The sequence below is a fragment of the Osmerus mordax genome, chromosome 28 (genome assembly GCF_038355195.1).
Source record: "Osmerus mordax isolate fOsmMor3 chromosome 28, fOsmMor3.pri, whole genome shotgun sequence".
Taxonomy (NCBI): domain Eukaryota; kingdom Metazoa; phylum Chordata; class Actinopteri; order Osmeriformes; family Osmeridae; genus Osmerus; species Osmerus mordax.
Window position 1 is genome coordinate 7093369 of NC_090077.1, and position 24687 is coordinate 7118055.

Sequence of the window (24687 nt, forward strand, 5' to 3'; positions counted from 1 at the left end):
GCATAAAGTCTTTAGGGCCCTATTTTAACGATCTGAAACGCAAGTATCAAAACGCAAAGCGCAAGTAACTTTGTGGGCGGGACTCCGGCTCGGGTGCTATTTTGCCGGCGGGATAAATGACTTTGCGCCTGGCGCAAATCTAAAATGGGTTTGTCCGAAGTAGCTACATTACTAATGGGTGTGGTTTGGGCGTAACGTGCAATAAACCAATCAGAGCGTTCCCTTTAAGAGCAGCGCTTGTTCCATGGCGGATTGCTGTTATAACGGCGGATTTGCCAAGCGCACGCCAGGAGCGGTTCACAGCCGAGGAGACCGACGTTCTAGTCAGGGCCGTAACAGATAGAGAAGTGACATTGAATGGGAAAGGCAGAGCAGTTTTCTCATTGCACTAAATTGCCTGCTCATGCTGCTCATTCAAATTCTTATTCTTATTTTTATATATATTTTATTTTCTAAATTGTTTAGTTCTTAGAATTAGTTTAACTATTGTACTTTTTTTAACTTAATTTAAGACCTGTATATGTTTATTGTTTGCACCTTCCTGCCACAGTAAATTCCGTGTTTGTGTAACATAGGCTACATGGCAAATAAACCAAATTCTGATTCCGATGGAGATGGGAGAAGAAACCCACCCAAATTAGCTTAGGTTAAACAGGCGTGGGGGGAAATTGCCACAATTGTTACAAATCAAGTTCACATACATAGAGATTTCTCATGAAAATCTTTTTATAATCATTGAAGAAATGTAACACGCCATAAATCAAAACAATGTAACGTAGCTTCACAGAAAGAAGACCCTGGCCTCGCCAGCAGTGCGCACAGACCAAGCTTGCGCCATTAAAATAGCATCCGAATAACGCGCCATTGATTTTAGACTACTTTTTTCCTGGTCAGTGGCGGAATTGTTTTTCTGAAACTGCAAAATAGCACCAGGGAACGTTTGCGCCGGAACACGCCTCCTTTTCCCCCTGAACCGCCCCCAGGAGCGCAAAGTCATTCCCTAATTTACCAACGTGCATCTGTGGAGGGAAAAGTCCGCTTTGCATCGAGTGCAAACTAGGAATGATACTTGCGTCGCTGACAAAGTCAATTGCGCTGGGTGCAAGATAGGGCCCTTAGTGTTTAAGTTAGCCTTTGTGTCTCACCTACCTTGGGTGTTCAGCACAGTATACAGTATACACAGTATATAAAGTAAGCTAGCCTGTTTACGCTCCTGTTTCGCCCGCGTTACAAAAATGCTGCCCCCCCCTCCTTCAGTTACGACGCACTAAATTCTAACATATATTTTTTAGACACTACACATGTTATACATCATTGGAAAGCTACGATTCTTGTGCTTCCATTGAAATAAACCAATTCAAGATCAAGTCGCAATAGCAAGCAAAGTCAACGTCTTTTTCCGGTGAACATTCCTTCAACAATGCCAAAGAAAAAAGTTTTACTCACCCTAAATGGTTCAAATAGGTCCAGGTGTGCAAATCATGCCATCAAAACTTGATCTGCTTACAGTCCCAAGGGTTCAAAGTATCTAACCATGTAAAGTAATTCGTCCAAATACAATGTTTTACGTTCATGAATAGCCATTATCCTTTGTTTCATTATGCAAGTTAGCCAACGGAAGAAACAACTTGTTCACATAAAAGTGTTCTTTTCTCCGGTTAGCAACGGAGTATTTACAATATGAAGGCATTGCAATGTCCGTTGAACCCTCCCCTTTTGATTGACACCTTGTTTGACCCAATAGGAGCTTCCATGCCCCGTTGACAGCCCTCTAAAGCCAACTAGGTCTGTGCGTCCTGTGCGTTCCTGTGCGGTCTGTGTGTTCAGTTTTTGTGTTTCAGTAATACTAATTAGGGATTTAGCTATTATATATGATAGTTCTAAGTACCACCTTTCATTAGAGGTAACAATTATGAAAAATAATACCTTTTTATCCTGAGTATTTGACCTTGGTTACAAGGGGTCATTTTGGAGTCTCCAAAAGGCCCTTTTAGAAAATGCCTGGATGTACTCTTATAAAAACATGTGTCAAATATGAATATATTGTGGTATTATGTTTGACTTTTGATTTGAATTGGGTAAGGCTTCAACCTGTGGTCCAATTTAGTCTTCCAGCTAATACCTACCACCTCTAGGCCTCTTCAGGCCTCTGTTTTCAAAACAAAATCTAGGCGGAAATAGAAATTTTCACTTTCCTTGTGTTCAAGCTTCTATTACTCAACACTAGTAGGACTGACAGGGGTCCTGACAACAGGGGACATAACTTCAGAGTGTCAGCTTTCAAAAGAGATCATTTACATGCATGTACTCCAAATGGTTCAAGAACAGCTTCCAATTTACTTTGGGTATGCTGTTTAGGCATTTTTAGGCACATTTAACAGGAGTCTTATTACACCACTGGCCATATATAATGAGATAATATATATAATCCTTTCATGCATAGTACATTTTCAAATGACAAAGCTCTGCTTTGAGAACGATCGAGTGATATTGTTTAATCTTACCTTATGGCTTGCACACTGCTTGTGAAGCTGTCGAGGGCACGTAGCCAGATGCCTCTCTCACAGTGGGCTGGTCAAATGAACCCATGATGGCTTCAAAACATTCTATGAGGTTGTCTCGATTCTCGTAGACAGTGTTCACAACTCTGCTGTTGATGTTCCACCGTGTGGATGAAGCTCTGGGCAGTCTTTGTGCAACAATCTGGTCAAGAATGCTGGTCCGTTTTGGGTGACCAGGAAAAAAAAGTTGCAATCCCGCTCAGATCGGAAAAGAAAATGTTCACTTTTTTGACGCGAGAAGGAGCTTGCTGCATGATCAAATTCAGCTGATGCGCATAGCAATGCACATAATGGACATTCTTGAAATTCTCACGCACCTTTTGCTGCACACAGGCCTTCTCTCCCCTCATCACACTGGCTCCATCGTAAGCTTGCGCAATGAATTTGACTTTCTCGTCGTCGGCAAAAAGACTCTGTCCAGTCTCTCCAAAAGCACACTGGCAATTGAGATTTGAGGTTGATTCCGAGATGAGAAGAAACTCAAAAAAGCGTTCCTGCACTTTATAGTTGCTACTGATGTACCTCAGCACAAGCACCAGCTGGGTTTGTGTAGAAACGTCTGTGGTCTCGTCAGCTTGGATGGCTACATAGTTCGCCGACTTCACCTCCTCCACAATATGTTCCCTCACGATCACTAGCATACACTCCAGAAGCTGTTTAGAACTGTCTTTGATGTGCCCTTGAAAACGTTAGCATTTTTAAGATGCTCATCAAACACCTCATCTAACTGTGCCACAAAGTTGACCAGTCCAAGAAAAAATACCAGGGTTGGTGGAGCCCTCAGTTTCATCTTTGCCACCCAAAGCTAACTGAAACACTCCGCAAAACAAACACTGGATTAGCCGGTTGAGGATATGGCAGTTCTTGCTCACCTCATTGTTGTGGCGACAGACAGCTAGCCTGTATCCCTCATCCAGTTTAATGGCAAAGTTCACTCCCCCCAAATCTCAAATAGCTATCCATGTGGTTCTTTGACAGCTCATGCTTCTTGATCTTTTCTGAGAGATGGTGCATGTGTGAAATAAATTTTAGGCATATGTACAATGAATGTATTTTAATAGTTGTTTGAAAGTAGTTTACAGTTCGTAGAAAGGGATTTGGGTCAAGCTTGATACAATGGAGATTAGTTTGATCATTTGGGGTAGATGCCACCTGTAGTTTTATGACACCTAACTAGGAGCTAGAGACGTGGAGTCTGGGTGACTTTAGGCTATAGAGATCTTTCCTGTTTCATTGTTTGTATTTCATTAATTCTAGTTTGAAGATGACCACACAAAGGAAAGTTGACAATATGAATGGCCAACTCGTGTAGCTTTATTATCTCCTGACCTAGAGAGAAATGTGACATCAAAGGAGCCTGGGACACTAGGTCCTGAGACTGTTGTTGTAACTGTCACTGTATTGTGTACATTGTATTCTTTAAGGGAGTGAGCCAATCACAGAGACAGCTACATTGATTGATTGACCATATAGAATGACCATATGTTATAAGTTTATATAAGGCAGTGTGTATGTGATGTTCTTCACCACTATCTCGAACGACTTTATTTTAGTTGTCCTTCGTTATGACATGGTCACAGAGTACTCTGTTTGTTAATGTACTGTACTAACTAAATAAATTGTATTAAGCCGGCATCTTGACTATTCAAAGTACACAGTACCGTAAGAATTGTCCTTCACACGTCTGTTATACCAGTCGCTGTCAAGCAGTGCTGTCTGCCGTGCCACCTTCAGGGTGAAAAAGTAGGCAGTGGTAGCAGAAGACTGCATTGGCTACGTCGCAGCCTGTTTTTCTTTTGTACCAAATTTTTGGAAAATCCTCAGGTGTAGGACTCCCCCCCCCCTTAGTAGAAACCTGTTGGATGTTTAAATTTGGTCTGGGAGGTCCAAATTGTTTTGTTGCCAATTTATAATGATTCGTTCGCCGACTTAAAGGAACTTATTTTAAAGATACAATCAAGCTGCATTGAATGCTAGCCATCTTGACAGTTAGTATGTGAATTGATTGAAGCTGCTACCCGGTTCTTTGTTACATATGACGAAAGCGCGTAAGTGCAAGCCGGGTATACTTACGTTTGTTTATGGTTTGTGTTACCTATACGTCATTATAGGACGTCACAGGGGTGGTCAGACAATCAGTAGCCTATTTAAACACCTGTGCACCTGCATGGTGGGAGAGAGGGGGTGAGTTTGGGTTTTGCATTTTTTGTTGACCGCAGTTTTTCCGTAGTTTAAGCAGTATTTTTCATGCAACTGGATTTTGTTTCAAATTGTTTTATTTTCAATTCCAACAGACATTAAAGACTCGAACGCATACCACTGAGTGGAACTGACTTATTCAAGCACGTCATACAAGTGATGTGCCCTGACTCAGCCTCTTGGCGGCTTATGGAGTTTACAAAGAAGCCGCTACAGTGTGCTTTCCTTTTTGCAACGCGTTTCTATATTTGCAGGGCGTTTGCTGAATGCTGCGTATGTGTTGTCAAATTAATGAAGATGTTTTCTTAATTTGCTTGTGTTTTGTCTATTTGCATGTGTTTTCTTAAGTTGCAGGGCATTTGCACATGTTGGCCACCGTAGAAATAGCCTGTTGAACAATATTCAAAACAAATGAACAAGCATAATTTTAACAATGTCGATGTACCAGGGCTGCAGACATCCCAAGTCTCCCGGAAGTTCCAGGAGTTCTCCTGCATTTCAATAGCGGCTCCCGTACGCCTGCAAATGCTGGAAATTCCCGGAATTCAGGGATTTTGTATTTAGAGCGAGACTGTGCAATGGTCAGATATGGTCGAAACAGGTGCATATCACGCGTCCTGACTGCGTCCCATGGAGGGGGGGGGGGGGTTGAGTACATCATGCGTGCAGATTGGGTCCCGGGGGGGAGGGGAGAAGCCACCTCCCGGAAATGAGTCTCTGCAGGTTGGGATGTCTGGGGCTGTCAGTTCCCTGAGGTCTACAGTCCTGTAGGTTCTCTCCAACCACATTTGTGAGTTACCAAATTTAGAATGGTAATTATTAGAATCAGGTGTGAAGAATCAGGGTTAAAGAGAACCTATAGCAGTGGTTCTCAAGCCTCTCCTCGGGCCTCCCCAGACATGCCATTTTCTGTGCTTGGGTGCGCTGTCTCTTTGGCAACTCTCTCAGAGTACCTTCTGACTTTTTCATTCTGTGATAGTTGAAATAAAATAAAATATTTAACAAACGAAAATTATGAAACTTGAAACTGAACATTGTTATGGCATTGGCAGCATCATCTAAGGATACAGGTAGTGTATGTTGCTTTGCTAATATCTAAGCTATTAGAATCAGGGGTGTCAAACATACGGCCCGCAGGCCAAAACGGCCCGCCAGATGGTTCAATCCGGCCCGCGAGACGACTTCCAAAATGTTTTAAAAGGAACATATATTCCAAATTTGTCCAGCAAAGATCGCACTGACAAAACGAGAGATCCGGAAATAACCAGCACGTGACAGCAACGCGCCAAGAATGCGCCATCTGGCAATCTTGCCTTATCGTTATTAAGCTCTTTTTGGTCAAAATTACCCACTGTTGCACCCTCATTACCAAAATGTCTTTGTCAAAAAAGAGAAAAGTTGACACAGAGTGCAGTTTTCCAAGAAAAATTGAAACAGATGGTGCGCCATCAATGATCGGGAGAAAAGCAGGCGTTGTGACAAAATTCCGAAAGAAAGTACAGGCCGCAAATGGAGGACAAGATTTTTGGACATTTCACAGTATTTTGCACCAGGAAGCATTGTGTTGCAAATCATAAAAAATGGATCATGTCATGGAGGTGGTTGTCCGCACTGTTAATTTCATCCGAGCAAGAGGTCTGAATCACCATCAGTTTGACAGTCTTCTCAGTGATAAAGACATTACGTATGGCTTGCCATACCACACCGAAGTACGGTGGTTAAGCCGAGGTGTGGTTCTGAAGCGTTTCTTTGAGCTACGAGAGGAAATTGGACAGTTCATGGAGGCAAACCAGTGAAGGAACTTAAATGCCCAGAATGGGTGCAGGATCTTGCCTTCATGGTGGATATTACAGAGCACCTGAATAATCTTAACAAATTGTTGCAGGGCCGCAAAAAAGTTGTCACTCAGTATTATGACAGCATACGCGCATTCAAGTTGAAACTGTCACTCTGGGAGACACAACTATCTAGCGGTGACACCGCTCATTTCCCTTGTCTAAGAGATGTGCGTGCGACCGGACTTAATGCTGACATGGATCAATACAAAAACAAGATTACAGGATTGCTGCGGGAGTTTGAGCGACGGTTTCAGGTCTTCGGTGAACTTGAGACAGAATTTGCAGTTTTTCGCTTGCCATTCAAAGTCAAGGCTTCTGATCTGCCCGCTGACATCCAACTCAAAATAATTGACTTGCAGTGTGATTCAGGTATGAAGGACACATTTGCCTCAGTGGGCTTGGACACATTTTATCAGTATCTCTTGCCAGGGTTCCCCAAATTAACAGCCCTGGCTGCAAATGTTTTATGCATGTTTGGCACTACCTATCTTTGTGAACAGGTTTTCTCTGTAATGAACATCAATAAAACAAAGCTGCGCTCAAGGCTAACACACAAGCACTTAAATGAAATTATGAAATTGGCCGCTACTCAAGATTTGACACCTGATATTGATGCAATCGTGAAGGCTAAAAGATGCCAAGTTTCAGGAGCAGCCGGTAGCTGCAGTAGATAGGTCACAGTGAGAGAAAGAGAGGGGAGTATGGGGCTATTATTGTAGCAAAAGTATTCCCAAATGCACATCACGATCCACAAATGCACAGCACAATCCACAAATGCACGGCACGATCCACAAATGCACATCACGATCCACAAATGCACAGCACAATCCACAAATGCACGGCACGATCCACAAATGCACGGCACGATCCACAAATGCACAGCACAATCCACAAATGCACAGCACAATCCACAAATGCACAGCACGATCCACAAATGCACAGCACGATCCACAAATGTGTACGAAATCCGCGATCCACAAATGTGTTCCACAATCCACAAATGCGCACTGACATTTGTGCATGTGTAAAACAATGTCCAAATATGTAATCACAAAGTCTGGCCTCTCACTTGGCGGGGTTTTTACACGTGACTTTTGCTACACTTCTGCCGTGGTACAAATCCACAACCTGTGTGCGTGTGCGTCAATATGTGCCTCAGTAGCTGTAAAGTCTCCATACCACCAGTCGGCGGTATAGCGGTCCAGTGATTTTTAAGGCAACGTGACATTGCTGGGTGGGTCAAGCGGTTCCTTAGACTCGTCGGGATACAAGCAAGGCAGACACCAATGGAGCCTCGAGAGCTTTCTGTAAGTACATTTTAGTTTAGTAGTAACCGTCATAAGTAGCCTTATATTGCCCAGTAAAATACAATAGTATCAGTAACACTTATCTGTGAAGAAATAACTTTAGCTCCGCTTATGAGTCACCGAGCATGCATCATAGAAGGGCACTAGCAAGCTAACTAGACCAACTAACCTAGCTGAAAATGTCTGTGCCACATGATGTAGGTAGCTAGGATCGAGTCAAGGTCAGGAGCCTATCTAGTTTTAAAACAAGTTTGGTGGAAGTTGTTTGTATTTAAATAAGGCTAATAATCAAGAGTTGTCTTGAGTTTCATCAGCTAGCAAGCTAGGCACATACAATAATCGGAAAAGGTGTTCCTAACCTCATGTGGTAATCCAACGTGCATCGAGCTACTTCGAGATAGCTACTGTAGTTAGTTTGTTTATTTTTTGTCGATGTACCAGTTTAGAAGATTAAGGACATCTTGATCTGTCTAACGAAGTCCATTTGTTTTGTTGCCACTATGTTTTCATCCCCTGGCTCCAGGCCTCCCTTGATGTGTTCTGTGACAACCATCCATTGAAATCAGAGGAGAACTTCCCAAACAACTTTGGGAAATGGGACAAATGCAGTGTCCAGTTCCAGAAACTGATGTCCCAAGTGTATGTTAAATGACATATTTTCTTCCACTTCAGTACAAACGACCAGCCAAACATTAGTCAGCATATAGAGTTTGGAGTTTATTGTGTTGTTTCCCCCCCCCCCCCCCAGTATAACTGAGTCTAGTAAGATTGATGCCTTCCTTGGTAGCAGTTGTACCTTAAGGCTCTTAATGTCAGTTAATAAAGTGGGCCGTCATGACTGTATGGATAATCCAAATGGATGCAAATCCAAATGTTAACACCTTAAGTTATGTTTCTATAGGAGTTGCACATACCAGCGATCGACTGGGAGTCCAGTGGCATTAATGCTGACCAGAGGCCTGGTGTCCATGTTCCAGTCCTTGAGCGTTGTCTGGATGAAATGGATCATCTCAAAAGATCAGTAGACCCTTTGGCCACCTCGGAATGTCATGGAATGGACATATACATGGCTGCAGTTGAATGTGTGTAGAGTATCAACTCCAGATGAAGATACCAGATAGTTAGAAGTTACATTTACATTTAGTCATTTAGCAGACGCTCTGGACTTACAGTAAGTACAGGGACATTCCCCCGAGGCAAGTAGGGTGAAGAGCCTTGCCCAAGGACACAACGTCATTTTCTTTGCACGGCCGAGGAATCAAACCAGCGACCTTCTGATTATTAGCCCGATTCTTTAACCGCTCAGCCACGTGACTCCCTGAAGTAATAGCTTAGTTTTTGCCACTAAAGATGTGTGCCTTGTTAATTGTTGGAATGCTGCTTCAGCATATTTATTATTTATGGGCTGGTCGTTGATCAATTTTATGTTTGTTAAAAAAACTACAACACCACACCGGATCTAGCTAGACCGGAAACAAAACAACAGGCAACTACTCTTTAGCGAACCGGCTAAAGAGTAGTAGGCTAACGTTACGTTTTGAGTGGATAGCGAGCGCGAGACGCCGAAATGGATTGCCAATAAGATTCTGAATGGAAAGGTTACTTTAAAAAAGTTGCCAAATGGTTCCATTGACAAGACCAAATTGATCTGTGTGTTTTGTCATTGTGAACTGAGCTATCATCGCAGCACGTCCAGTCTGAAATACCACTTGATGGCCAAGCACACAGCTGATGCGAATGCTCCGCCCCCTCGTCAAAGCCAGGCAATGTTGCAATGTTGTTTTCAATAAAATAAAATAAAACATTTGCACTAACTAAGCAATCCAATCCACTTTCCATGTTGATAAGAGCATTAAAATGAGAAAAAATAATGGGACAAAAAGAAATCAGGGGACATTTAGAATACATAAAAATGTGCGATTAATTGCGAGTTAACTATGACATTAATGCGATTAATCGCGAGTTAACTATGACATTAATGCGATTAATCGCGATTAAATATTTTAATCGTTAGAGAATACTTTATGATACTTGTTGATCAGGGATCTTTAGGACTATACTTGGTTTATTATTCATGTTACAAACATGTCATTTAATTTGCATTAAAATACACATCAAATTACTTTACATCACAGCAACATGTTACATTAAGGTTATATTCACTGCCTACATTGTATTTACAGAGAAACTATTACCGTATGTATTTCTTGATTAAACTTCATGTTCAGGAATGTCTATTACCGCACTCTTTTTATTACAATAAAGAACTGTCGTGGTTCAATCAGTCACGTTTCACGAGTTGCCCTGTTCCAAGTTACAAATGAAGATGAAATACTACACGATGCATCCGTACTATCATTCTACTGAACTGGCCCGTTTTCGGAACGGATTCGAAAATTGAGTATAGTTGACACAAAAAACTTAAACACTTTCCCAAAACGTAAAAATTATTGGAATTCTAGTCTTTAAAAATTATTAGCATATTTTAAATAGTCTATTAGTCACACTCACTTAATGCCTCCGCACCAGATCCAAAACGCATGTTCGTAACGATGGATACGCGCTCGAACTGAGACAAGCTCGAGCATATACATTAAGCTTTTGGGACGTTGGTCAACTGTCAAACAAGAATCGTCCAGCCAGCAGACCGACATACCGCCGACTGGTGGTATGGAGGCTTTACAGCTACTGAGGCACATATTGTCGCACACGCACACAGGTTGTGGATTTGTACCACGGCAGAAGTGTAGCAAAAGTCACGTGTAAAACCCCGCCAAGTGAGAGGCCAGACTTTGTGACTACATATTTGGACATTGTTTTACACATACACAAATCTCAGTGCGCATTTGTGGATCGTGGTACGCATTTGTGGATCGCGGATTTTAAAATAAACATTGTTTTAATCAAAGTGAAATGCAATTTTTTCCATGGGCCTATCTGTGAATAAATGTTTTGTGCCTTTGTAGATCCACTGTGATCTTAAGATTTGTTAAGATCACGAAAAGTTAAGATTTGAAGTTGACGTTATTTATAGCTTATTTTGCTATTATTTTACTGGCCCGGACCACTTGAGATCAGATTGCGCTGTATGTGGCCCCTGAACCAAAATGAGTTTGACACCCCTGTATTAGATAGACAATGAACTACAGTACAGTACCTCAGTCATGCCTATTTAATAAGCTACAGTACAGTATTAGCTGAGTCCACTAGTCAGATAACTGTGCTGTTTACTTTGCCCCAAATTATGCATGGACTGGGGGAGACTGCTCAGTCCACACAATTTGTTAGAGTGAGGACGAAAGCACACACAACCCACTCAGCCATCTCTCTCTGGCATGACGGAGTAACTGTAAACTAGCTGGCTAGCTAACTTTAGCAGATGTGGCTAGCTAATATTACTTTACTGCTGAGCTAAAGTTAGCTAACTGTAATCCAAAAATTATAACTGCTTAACTCAATGTAATGTAAACGTATCAGTCAATAATAATCTAGCTATTAATCATTACAAGACGGTTAATACTGTAACAAATGTTAGCTGCCTAACTTTGTTAGCAAGCTAAGCCAATAGATAGCTCAAGTTTCAAGTTTTAATTTGTCAGGTGCACAGAACAACACAGGGTCGACTGGGCAACGCAAAGCAACGCAAAGACAACGCAAAGCAATCTAGCATAACATAACATATAAGTACTAAGAGCATAGATTACATCTATGATAAGCTAAAATAAAATAAAATATAATAATAAACCTAATATACAAAAATAGTATGCAATATACAATATACTAGACCTCAATACACATAATGACCTATACTAACCTTACAGACCTATACTAACCTAAGACAAGACCTATACTAACCTAAGACAAGTGGGGTACAGTTAGTGCAATAGTGCAGTATTGAGCTGAAAGTGACAAGTGTGTAAAGTGACTAGTAAGATATGTATCAATGTAAAGTGACTAGTGAGAAGTGTATCAATGTCCATATCAATGTCCATTCAGAAGCCTGATGACCCTTGGATAAAAACTATTGTCCAGTCTGCTGGTGCGAGACCGAATGCTACAGTAGTGCCTGCCAGAAGGCAACGGGGTAAAAAGACTGAAGGAAGACCGAGATTAGTATAGGTTTTTAAGGTTAATATAGGTTATCATGTGTATTAGAGGTTTAGTATACTGTATTGAATATTGTATATTATTTGTATATTAGGAGGTTTACTATATTTTAGCTTATCATAGATAAGATAACATATAAGTACACAAAACATAGATGTAATCTATGTTTTGTGTACTTATATGTTATGTTATGCCAGGTTGCTTTGCGTTGTCTTGTCATAAGAATTTCAGTACTCAGTCGGACCCTTTGTTGTTCTGTGCATCTGACAATAAAATACTTGAACTTGAACTAATGGCTGAAGAACTTAAATTAGATACATATTTTGGTTGAACTCATATAATATCACAAATAAATGTAATTGTTCTGCTCACCTGCTTGGTACAGTGCACTGTTAGCTTAAAATGTGGGAACAGATAGGTTTTCAAATTTAACGTCTGTAAATCCTCTCATGCGTTCATCTCCAACTACCAATCACAGAAGGCGAATGAGAACGTGACCAATAGAGGGCATAGAGTTTGGCGCTTCGTTTTCCCTGGTAAAGGGTTTTGTAGGAAAAGTCATAATATTATTTCCATTATAGTCAATCCTGAGTCAAATAAGTTCATTTTTATTTCTTATTTTTAACTTGCTCATAGCAAATCTTAAGAGATACAGTGAGAATTGTTATGAGACTTCAGAAATGTAATAGATCTTACATTGTTCTTAAATGTAGCTAAACCCGAGGTTGTTTCTTAGGAGCTACATTTCAGAAACATAAGAAAATACATTAAATCTGAAATTGGTGTTAAGTAGAACTCATTTGTGTCTAGGAGAACATCAGATAAAAAAAAGAACTTAACTTGAATCCTCCTTTCCTATGGGCGCCTCATTATCCTCTCTGCTACACATCAGCTGTTGATTTTTTTTATAGAAAGGGGAGACAATTAGCTTTGGTCAGCTTTGGGACAAAGTTTAAGCAGCTGTAATTCAAATTCACTCATCTTTTGACATATCAAGGTGAAATTGCGCATAACACTTCAGAATTATGCCATCTGGAAGCCTATTAGGTTTGAAAAACCATCAGTCAAGATGATATTTGACCTCCTTCAGAATGAAACGGCGTTACCATTATGATTGTGCAGCTAGACAGCTACTGTGGTGTACCTGGATTCCTGTTTAATTAAATAGATAATCAGTATCATGACAGGCTCGATGACTGTGGCTGGATTTGAACCTATGACCTGGCACTTTGCATTTACATTTTACATTTAGTCATTTAGCAGACGCTCTTATCCAGAGCGACTTACAGTAAGTACAGGGACATTCCCCCCGAGGCAACTAGGGTGAAGTGCCTTGCCCAAGGACACAACGTCATATGGCATGGCCGGGAATCGACCCGGTAACCTTCAGATTACTAGCCCGACTCCCTTTGCAGTACACTGTCTCAGCCAATTGAGCTATTCTCAGTGTTGAGAAATATTGTGGTCAGTTACTGTATAAAACAAGTAAGCCGTTTCTCCTGTGGCAAGCATTGTTCGATTCAGCCAAAGTTTAAACAGCTGTAATTCAGTCATCTTTTGACATATCAAGGTGGAATTGCGCATGGTACCTCAGAATGATGTCATCTGGAAGCCTATATGATTTGAAATATCATCAGTCAAAAGCAAATTTGCGTTATTGACACAAACAATATGGACATTGAATTCAGCCATATTGTCTTGTATTCATTTTTACTAAATATTGCTTTTATGTCTGTGTGTGTCACCAGTCCATCAACCCCCATCGGTGTATTGCTGGAGCACCAGCATGTCCAGCACTGGCAGGCGGAGCAGCATGTCAAGCAGAGATCCCTTCAGGGACAGTACCTAAACAAGGTTAGATAAGAGGATGAGTAGAAGGTAATAAAGTGAAGTGAGAGTTGTCAGAGCAGGCAAAGAAAATAGTTGGAGAGGACAGTGAGAAAGACAGGTGCCACAAACAAGAAACCTCAATGGCTCCACGTTACCAGCTAATGTTCTGGTGTATTTTGTAGCGCTATTGTCTTAACGCTAGCAAAATGACAAGAATTTGGTATCTTGCTAATGCAATTCATCTGAAAGTAGGTGAAACCGGCTCCACCTTGTGGGTGGAATAATTACATAATTGAGTAAGTGGCTCGTGCCTATAACCAATAAAATGTCAGATTCACTCTAAATGAATCCAACATTTACATGCACACAAATTTTCCATCATTTAGAATATGATAAGATTCCGAATATGATAGGGTCATCTAAACAGAATATTCAGTTTGGATATTCTGAATTAGGCCATATTCAGAATGTAGCATTTTAAGACGTAGGATATGACCCACATGTTTATGTAGGAGCATTCTTTTTACATGGTACACAGCACATTTGGAATATGCATCTCTGTGGGGTTTTCGCCACGGTTGCACTACATAGCCAGCCATGCATGGCTGCATGTAAAGGGGAATATTAATTGTTATTAGCCAATAGCTATACTTTCGTATTCTGATTAATAGTGGAATATTAGTGAGCAGGTAAATGTGATCTGTCCGAAGCTTCGTTCTGATTAGATAAAACTTTTGTAATATGTAATATAGATTGCAATATTGCTCTATAAATAAACCTGCTTGGTTGATTGATGCCCTTTATTTGAATTTGGGTTGGAAAATACATTTGAAAATAAAACACTGATTTGAGGCCATTTGGGTGGAGGAGCGGCATTGCTCTAATGCACCGCTGTTACTCCTGACGACTCTTCCCAACACACCCAGAATAATCTACTCCTACTTTGTGTCACATTTTGAGGTGCAAAGGCACCTTAGGTAGCATGGAAAAATATAAAATGCTCAGAATGTTACATATTTGACCGCTGCGTTAGACAAGCACGGCTGAGTTTCTTAGAGAGAGGAAGGAGAGTAGGTGAAGTGAAGGAATGTAGAGAGAAAATCTGAGTCTGTCTGAATCTACATCTGTTTATCCAACTGTCCCTCGATCCAGGCCAAGCTGTGCTGTATTCAGGACACCAGGACTTCTCTGCTGAGGAAGAACCAGCCTCTTCCTGAAACCATGCCCCTCTGGAAACTCCCCCACCTCCAAAAGGTACGAGGTAGGATGGAGTCAAGTCGTACACTTCTCTGTCAGACTGGAACATGCAACTGCAGTGCTTTGTAGCTAAGCTAGGATAGCACAAATGGGGGTGGTATGCACTTGATATCTGGTGATTTATGGTAAGAGACATTTCCGAGTTTTAGGGGTGGGAAAATAAATAATAAAAAGAATAATAATAAATATATATGAGAGATAATATAGGTTGTTCCTTGCCAAAGCAAGCACACCCAATAATAATAAGAAAAGGTAGAAACACAATAGGTGGCTTCGCTGCTTGACCACCAAATATAGCTGCAAGCAGCAATGAGGTGGCCAAGCAGATTTAATGACCCAGAAAACATTTTTGACATCCCCAGGAGGGTTCCGAGTACATTCAGCACGTTTGGTGTGAATCCATCAAAGATTTGCTGAGATACAACCCAACTTCCTGTCTTTCAGCTTTGCTGCAGATTTTGATTGGCAAACTATTTCGAAAACAAAAAACCATGTGATAACTTTTGTGAGGTTTGGTCTGAAGATAATCTGTGCCAACATTTTTTGGACCTCTTTAGAATAGGGTCCTGAGTCCCTATACCAAGTTTGGTGTCACTGCAGTAAAAATGTGCTGAGATATGACCTCACTTCTTTTATGGCGGCTTCGTTTTTTGGCTGTACTGGACAAAAGGTTTAGAAAAGGTTTAGAAAAAAAAACTTGATTTATTTTGTGAGGCTTGGTCTGAAGATAATCTGTATATTTTATAGGAGGAGTAGCGAAAAAACTTTGAATTCATTAATTCAAAATGGCGGCCTCATCAGTTCGGCTGGTATCACAAGTTAACGTGTCAGACATGGGATCTACTAAGATATCACGAGACAAAGGAATCGCTTAAATAAGACAAACGAATCAACAGTTATTGGTCAAAACACATTTTTGCTTATTGTAGTGCCCCCTAGAGCTCAAATGACACTACCTGTTTCGGACCTCTTAATATCAGGGTCCTGAGTCCATATTCCAAGTTTGGAGTCAGTGCATCAAAGATTGTCAAGTCAAGTCAGTTTATTTATAGAGCACATTTAAAAACAGCCAATGCCAACTGTGCTGTACAAAGTCATCAGATAAGGCAAAACAACAAGTATAAAAACAACACAATTACAATAAGCACGAGTGACCCTAAACTGACTCGAAAGCCAAAGAATAAAAATATGTTTTAAGGCAAGACTTAAATGTCTCGGTGATGGGGGATGACCTGATAAAATTGGCAGTTTATTCCACAGAATAGGGGGCAAAACTGAAGAGGCACGATCACCTTTTGTTTTCATCCAAGTCTGTGGAATGGCTAAAAGAAACTGGTTTGATGATCTAAGGGGCCTGGAAGTGTGATACAGCATAAGAAGGTCTGAAATATACAATAAAGATTGGGTAAAATATGACCTCACTTCCTTTTTTGCAGCTCAGTGGGTATGACATCATATAGTGCGTTGAACTCGTCTTTATCCAGGGAATCCAATGATGAAATTAGGCATATGGTTAAAAAAGTTACGTGTGTAAACACACCTTCAACTTTGACCCATTGGTGGCACTAGAGGACTCCAATGGGAGACATGAAAGTTGGTGACATTGATGAAGGGACTGTCCCCAAAGAGTCTGCCAAATTTCACAACTTTCTGCCATAGGGTTCTAGGGGCGATAGACTCCAATGGGAGAAGAAGATTCACATAAAGTTTAGGCTGTGCCATTGAAGTTCAGGTTAGTAGTCAGATAGTTTCACCAATTGAAAAACAAATCTGGGACTTTTGATTTCAGTAAGGGGAGTGCCGAAAATGTACTTTCACCGTTTGGCTTCCTAAACAGCGGTGGAATAGTTTTTCTTACCAGTACAGGGTTGCAGTGAGCTACACTCATGAGCTGCTCATTTACACTAATAAGAGTCCTTGTGGCAGCCTCACATAGTTGCATGAAAACAAAGAAATTGAGAAATCCTGTGTAAAAATTGTCCTAATGTAAGAGAAATTTAGAATGCAACGTTATATTCTGAAAATACTGGTGCTTAGCATTTCTTGTCAGTAGAGAACCCTCTCCCCACATGACCTATAGATGACACTAGGCTTACGCAAACAAACTGACCTAGGCTGACCATTATCATACTAGAGGTGCAATAAATGTGTTTAACCTTATCTGTGTTGAGTGAATCATATGGTCAAGCCTAGGGTCAGAGAACTCTGTAAGTTTCCACTGCTAGGGACGCACACACGTGCACGCGCACTCTACCTCTGGGATCGATCACATCGACAGCTGATATGCAGCGGAGGGGACTTCTCACCAATATGTTTAAATAGTCTTACATGAAGACTTGTGAACCAGACAAACTTTGTATCACCATGGTGTGTGATGTTTTTGTCTCCTTGTGGGCCGGCCGCAAGCAATAAAGCTTTCTTAACTTCTCCACCGACTGACTTGACAGACTTGATAGATTAATATTTCTGACACCTAACCTATGTGACTTACATTACATTTAGTCATTTAGCAGACGCTCTTATCCAGAGCGACTTACAGTAAGTACAGGGACATTCTCCCCGAGGCAAGTAGGGTGAAGTGCCTTGCCCAAGGACACTGTCATTTCATTTTGCACAGCCGGGAATCGACCCAACAACCTTCTGATCAATAGCCCGACTCCCTAACCTGATTAATAGCCCGACTCCCTAACCGCTCAGCCATCTGACCCCTCAGACTTAAACTTACTCTGAAGTTTTTCCCTTCTAGAGATATTTTTAAGGTTTTACTCATATTGAATTCATTCATTAAGGACTGACTTTGAAACAATCTGATTCTAACAACGTTTTCACAGGCAGTATCTCAGCTGGAATCCCTATTCCAACATTACCATCTGCAAACTGAAAATATGCCTCCAAAAACGTAAAAAAGCTTGACATTTATTTTGGGAAAACTGGCTAATATAACAAGTTTACTGGAAGCAATACTTGACAGTAACAACATCCCTGGTCTAAAGACTAGGCGCTCATGTGACCAGCTATCCACGTTATAAGTAGGGAAAAACGCATTCAACTTTTTCACCTTCTTTATACTCCCTCTATATCAGCCTCTCTCAAATCAAATCAAATCAAAATGTATTTGTATAGCCCTTTTTACACGCAAGCATGTCACAGAGGGCTTCACATACGCCCATAGAACTGCCCCTCAACCAACCTAAACCCTCAAGGAAGACAAGGAAAAACTCCCAGAAAAACTCACTAGAGGAGAAAAAATGGAAGAAACCTTGGGAGGAGCAATTCAGTGAGGGATCCCCTCCTCCAGAGACAGTTGGTGAAAGAGAGAAGCAGAACACAGGCTTAACATAATTATACAGCAGGGAAATGTCAATGGGTTTTTGAAACACCAAAATCCATTGTTTAACTTGGTAGATGTGGGAAGGGACTGGGAAACTTGCTGTTGCCCGTCATGGAGACCGGTTGTCGACCAGGTCCAGCGTTGGCAGACCGACAATCAGGCAGGTGCTGACAGCTCAAACCCCCCACACCACAGGGCATGTGTGGGGGGGGGACAGAGAGGAAAGCAGGGATTAGAGAATGTAAGGAGCAGCTAACAGTTATAACAGTCATAATAGAATGAGATCCCCACTGGTCAAGTGTGGACTAGTGCAGCAATTTAGCAGAGCAAAAAAGGGTATTTGATGCAGCCCTAGACACTAAGACAGCGCCAGCCCCCCTCACTTGGAACATGAAATCTGTTCCAGGAGAAAGAACTCTAAAGATGAGAATGCCCCGTCCCCCGTCGTCACCTACTAGTAACAGAAACTATAACAGTAACCATATACAGTAACAGGTTTAGTTTATTTGTAAAATATAGATGGGGCAACATGAACATATAGAGGCTTTAATTGTAATTTAAAAGTTACATGTGATACATATACAGACAGACACACACTTCAGGTATACATAGAAAGTACATACACACATACTTTTAGCAGCCATGGGATGCTTAGCCTTCATATAATTGACTAAACAAAAATGTTTTTAACCTAATTTTGAATGTCAAAACAGTATCAGCCTCCTTAATTGAGATAGATAATTTGTTCCAGAGAAGAGGTGCTCTATATGAGAACGCCCGGCCTCCAGCAGTCTTTTTATTAATTTTGGGAACCACCAGATAGCCGACATCTTGGGATCTAAGTGTCCTTACGGGGTGATAGGGTGCAAGGAGACCAGAGAGTTAAAGTGGTGCCAATCCATGCAGAGATTTGTAGGTTAGTAATAGAACTTTGAAATCAGCTCTGGCTTGGATAGGGAGCCAGTGTAAAGAGACGAGAGTAGATGTTATGTGATCGAACTTTCTAGTTCTAGTCAATAATCTAGCAGCAGCTAAATGACTAAATGTAAAATGTAAATGTAGATGGAAAAATGCAGTTTTGGTAATTTGCTTAATATGGTACTCAAATGAAAGGTCAGGGTCCATTGTGACTCCTAGATTTTTTCCAACAAAACGATCTAAACCACTGAAGTGAAATACCAGAAATCCCAACATAGTTCTCCATACGTTCCAGGAGAATCTCGTGATCCAGTGTCAAAAGCTACACTTAGGTCTAGGAGAACCATAACAGTGATAGAGCCTGCGTCAGATGCTAATAGTAGATCATTGACTACCATGGCTAATGCAGTTTCAGTGCTGTGGTGAAGACGAAATCCAGACTGGAGAGGTTCATAAAGCTGATTTAAGGAGAGGTGCTCAGTGAGCTGTTGTACTTTTTCTAAAATGTTCTCAATCCTAGTCATTTATCCTGGTCCCTGTGTCTACTGTAGCCCTGCAGGTTTTTAGATGTTTATCTGCTCCAAGTGACTGGGTTGTGAAAACAAAAGTTGGAAGCAATATAGCCATACAACTTATAAGTGTGCCCTTTGTGCACCTCCCCCCACCTGTCACTGAGGTCATTACTGCAGCTGTTGCTAGCCAGACGTCACTGAGGGGATTGTTTGAAAATGCCGGACATTATATATTTTTCTTTATGTATATTTGAGTCCACACATTAGTAGATATGGGCCTACATTTCAACTATATGGAAACAGATTGTGAGGTCGATCGGATAAAATGAGCAAAAACGAGGCACAATTAGATATATAGAGCAAAGGGCAGTTTGTAACACTCAGAATGTACTAGCTACTCTTAATTGGACACTCGTTGGACATAGGTCAGTAGTCAGAATTGAAAAACTAATCTTGGACTTTGATTTAAGTAAGGGGAGTGCTGAAAATTCTGTCGCCGTTTGGCTTCATAAGTTTTGGTTAAACCGCGGTGGAATAGTTTTTCTTACTCGCGTACAGCATTGCAGTGACTGAGCTACTGGTTTAAAACCACAGGCAGTGGCAACTGGTCATTAGGGGCAGGTCAGTGGGGCAACAGCAGTGCCCCCACCTGTTGTCAACAGAAGGAACTGCAACAAAATTATGTTATTTTTATTTCTAGACGATTACTTCCTATAATTTATTATCTATGAATATAGCATCTTCCTAAATTGCATATCATTTGTGTTAAGATTTTATTTCATGTTCTGCCGATTCGAGTTCGCAGTAGTAGGCCATAGGACATGTTTGATAAAAAAAAAAACGATATAAATAATATATATATATTTATACCCTGGTCTGGGTTAATACTCGATCCTGATTGGCTGCAGGGGTGTTGGACACCTACTAAGTAATTCCAGCGAAACTGTCTCTTCACCATTCTAAATTATTGCGCTGGCTACTTAGTATGAGCGTGTAAGTGTCTGAAATAAGTAACCACAACAACAGGGCCTCAAAGCCTCCATTTACAATTTTGAAAGACTTTAACAAGCTAACATGTAATTACAACAATGAGTGACTTATTTATTTTAACCTATTTGGAAAATGATACTTTTCTGAATTTACTGTCTCAGTGTCACGTAACCACTCATCTCACATCCCATTCGCTATTCACATCGCTAGTCAGACACTTCAGACAGGCTGCTGTCAACACGACATGCCGATATTATTTGTTAGTAAAAATATTGATTTGGGGACAATGACATGGCTGGATAGCTGGCTAGTCTCGTTGTTAAACATACTGTCAAATTATAATTACTGTTTGGAGAATGTCAACTTTCATGCGATCCTCTCACAACCCATTTGCTATTCAATTCGCTACACAGGCTGCGGCCGAACTGCCTAGTAGGCTTAATAGTAGCCGATACTTTGTTCGTGAAAATCTTGATATTGATTTGGGGACAATGACATTGCTGGTTAGCTAGCTAGTCTTCTTGTCAAACATATTGTAGTATAATTTTAGTAATCATGGATGATTTTGTATCTATTTTTTAAATAAACTTTTTTTAAATATATGTATATATATACACCGGTATATATCTCACGTACCCCCTACAGTACCGCAACGTACCCCTAGGGGTACGCGTACCCCCATTTGAGAATCACTGATGTAGATCACACAAATTTGATGCCAAGTGGGGCTGAGTGCTAGCCTGGCTCTGCCCTCCTACATACTTCCGCTCAATTTTGATTTTGCTTCTGTACTAGGTCTGGCCATTTGGTACGTAAGTCAGATTTTTCAGGTTGATTTTCAACCGGCCAATCAGCGAACAGAGGGAGTGGCTGAGAACGTTGATGTTGTGCGCTAGTTTGTGTTGTACGTTAGTTCTGTAATGGCGGCGGAGAAAGATGCGAGCGAAGCCATTCGGTCCTTTGTGGCAACGCTGCTGAATATCCAACAGCTAAAGCCGGAGCAAGAACAAGTTTTGCTGAGTTTTGTTGGTGGCCATGATGTTGTGGCCCTCCTCCCCACGGGGTTCGGGAACAGTTTGATTTTCCAGCTACGGCAGCTAGCTCTGTTACAGTAGTGGTGAAGGAATTGGCTAAGGCGAACGCTAGCGATTGGTTATGGCAGATCAGAGTGGCTCTGGGCAGATCCAATAGTTTTAAACTTCAACAGAGTACCCGCCTACAAGGAAGTCAACGCTTGTCAATGGAGCGAGGCCAGACTCTCTGTACAAATGAAATGTACGAGAGTCTGGTTAGGACCAAGCTAGCTGAGAGCCGGTGTTGGACCGAATTCTCACTCCCTCGCAGAATTCCACTCCCCTACGCGTGAACGCGCACTGCCTTCCTAGCGTATTGCTATGTGTAGGTTCCCCTTATTTTAGGCTTTAAGGAAACTGTCAGTAGGCACTGCACTTGAGAGCCTATACGATTTGTACATCGTGCTACATGTAAAATCTGAATGATTGTCTCACGAAAATAGACGTAATGTTGAACTGCACTTGAGAAACGATGTTGATGTTGTGCTACACTGTCCTATTATTGAAATGAGGTAATATGTGAATTATGTTGTAGTTGCGACTGCTGTTATCATAGTCACTGTCTGGTTAAAGCGAGCATCCTTCTTTGTATTCATTTGTACGAATCACTTTTAGTAGAACTAATCCCTTCTGATTCTTGATTACGTTGTAGGCTACTTGCTATTATAGGCTACTTACTAAATGCACTATATGCCAATTGTAATAGAATCATCTGGTAAATGAGTATAGCTACATTATTTTACAAATGTATATAAAAAGGCCCCTGCTCACAGGTCCCTCCTACCAGAATTCAACTTCTATTTCCCTCTCAGTAAACTACTTGCCACACAACTGTTTTATGTTTACAATCATATCCATTTTATAGATCCTGCTTCCCACAGCCTAGTTAGTATCTTCTAACTTGCAATGTAGTGCTTGGTTTTAGTACCGATAAGCCAAGCCTGGACCTTCCTTTTGTGAATGGCTAGTGAAAAACATAAAATAAATGATGACATTTTGATTGGTTCCATCACATTTATTTTAAACAAAAAACTATAATGATATATTTAACAAAAGGTAGAAAAAAAGAAAAAAATTGTGATCATTTAAATAAGAGTTTTAACAAGTTTGAGGCGTAGCCTATTCATGAAAAACGATCAGGGCTGTTTACAGCAGGCTGCACGGACATATTCCTGTCAGTTGGATTTGAGCACAACACTGATGGAACCATCTCAGGCAGCTGACTCAGCCAACCTGAGATTTTGGATAAACATTAAGACAAATTTGTGGAATGATAATGAATGATCAAACATTAGGAATGGCAAAAACTGGCACTGTTACCTATAATAACATTACCTCTTATACAAAGAAATACCAATGCTTCATTATAAATGTGTCGAGTACTGATAAAAGTATTGTATTCAATACCAGTTGACAAGCTATTACCCAGTTAGTGTCGCCATCCAGATTGTCCACATCCCCGCATAGTTGGGGTGTGTCAGATCTTATAGTCCCAAGATATGAGGGGGGGGAGGATTTCGGCAGGTATAAAAAACAGTGTTGCCAAAATCCTACTCCCCTTCTAACTTTTACATTTTTGCAACTAGTATCAAAAGCTTTTTATGGCACACTTTATAGGACATGAGGAGCCACCAAAGTAATTTGGGGGTGTGTCAGATCTTATAGTCCCAAGATATGAGGGGGGGAGGATTTCGGCAGGTATAAAAAACAGTGTTGCCAAAATCCTACTCCCCTTCTAACTTTTACATTTTTGCAACTACTATCAAAAGCTTTTTATGGCACACTTTATAGGGCATGAGGAGCCACCAAAATAATTTTGGGGTGTGTCAGATCTTACAGTCCCAATATATGGGGGGGGGGGAGGATTTCGGCAGGTATGATGTTATCCACCATCATCCCTGTGCCCAAAAAGCCAAGGCCAACAGGACATAATGACTACAGACCCGTCGCCTTGACCTCTGTGGTAATGAAGTCTTTTGAGCGCCTGGTGCTGGCACACCTCAAATCCATCACAGACCCCCTTCTGGACCCCCTGCAGTTTGCCTACAGTTTGCCTACAGAGCCAACAGGGCTGTGGACGACGCAGTTAACATGGCCCTCCACTTCCACCTGGACTCCCCAGCATCCTACGCCAGGATCCTGTTTGTGGACTTCAGCTCTGCCTTCAACACCATCATCCCCGCCCTGCTTCAGGACAAGCTCTCCCAGCTGAATGTGCCTGACTCCACCTGCAGGTGGATTACAGACTTCCTGTCTGACAGGAAGCAGTGCATTAAGCTGGGAACACACGTCTCTGATTCTTGGTCCATCAGCACCGGATCTCCTCAGGGCTGTGTCCTTTCCCGTCTGCTCTTCTCCCTGTACACAAACAGCTGCACCTCCAGACATCCATCTGTCAAACTCAAAATTGGCGGACGACACCACCCTCATTGGGCTCATCTCTGACGGGGATGAGTCTGATTACAGCTGGGAAGCTGACAACCTGGTGACCTGGTGCAGCCAGAACAACTTAGAGGTCAATGCTCTTAAGACAGTGGAGATGGTTGTGGACTTCAGGAAGAATACAGCCCCACTCACCGCCATCACCCTGTGCGACTCACCAGTCAACACTGTGGAGTCCTTCCGCTTCCTGGGCACTATCCTCTCCCAGGACCTCAAGTGGGAACTGAACATCAGCTCCCTCACCAAGAAAGCAGCACAACAGGGGATGTACAGTCAGGTCCATAAATATTTGGACATTGACACAATTTTCATCATTTTGGCT

The 24687-nt window shown here is 41.4% G+C and overlaps 1 protein-coding gene across 1 annotated transcript in view; it reads left to right on the plus strand.

The window, feature by feature from the left end:
• cfap77 (cilia and flagella associated protein 77) overlaps positions 1-24687 on the plus strand; it is a 76628-nt gene that overhangs the window by 45219 nt on the left and 6722 nt on the right. Inside the window, exons 5-6 of the mRNA XM_067231311.1 lie at positions 13761-13866; positions 14995-15096. Coding sequence (XP_067087412.1) covers positions 13761-13866; positions 14995-15096 — 208 coding nt within the window. The remainder of the gene's footprint in view (positions 1-13760; positions 13867-14994; positions 15097-24687) is intronic.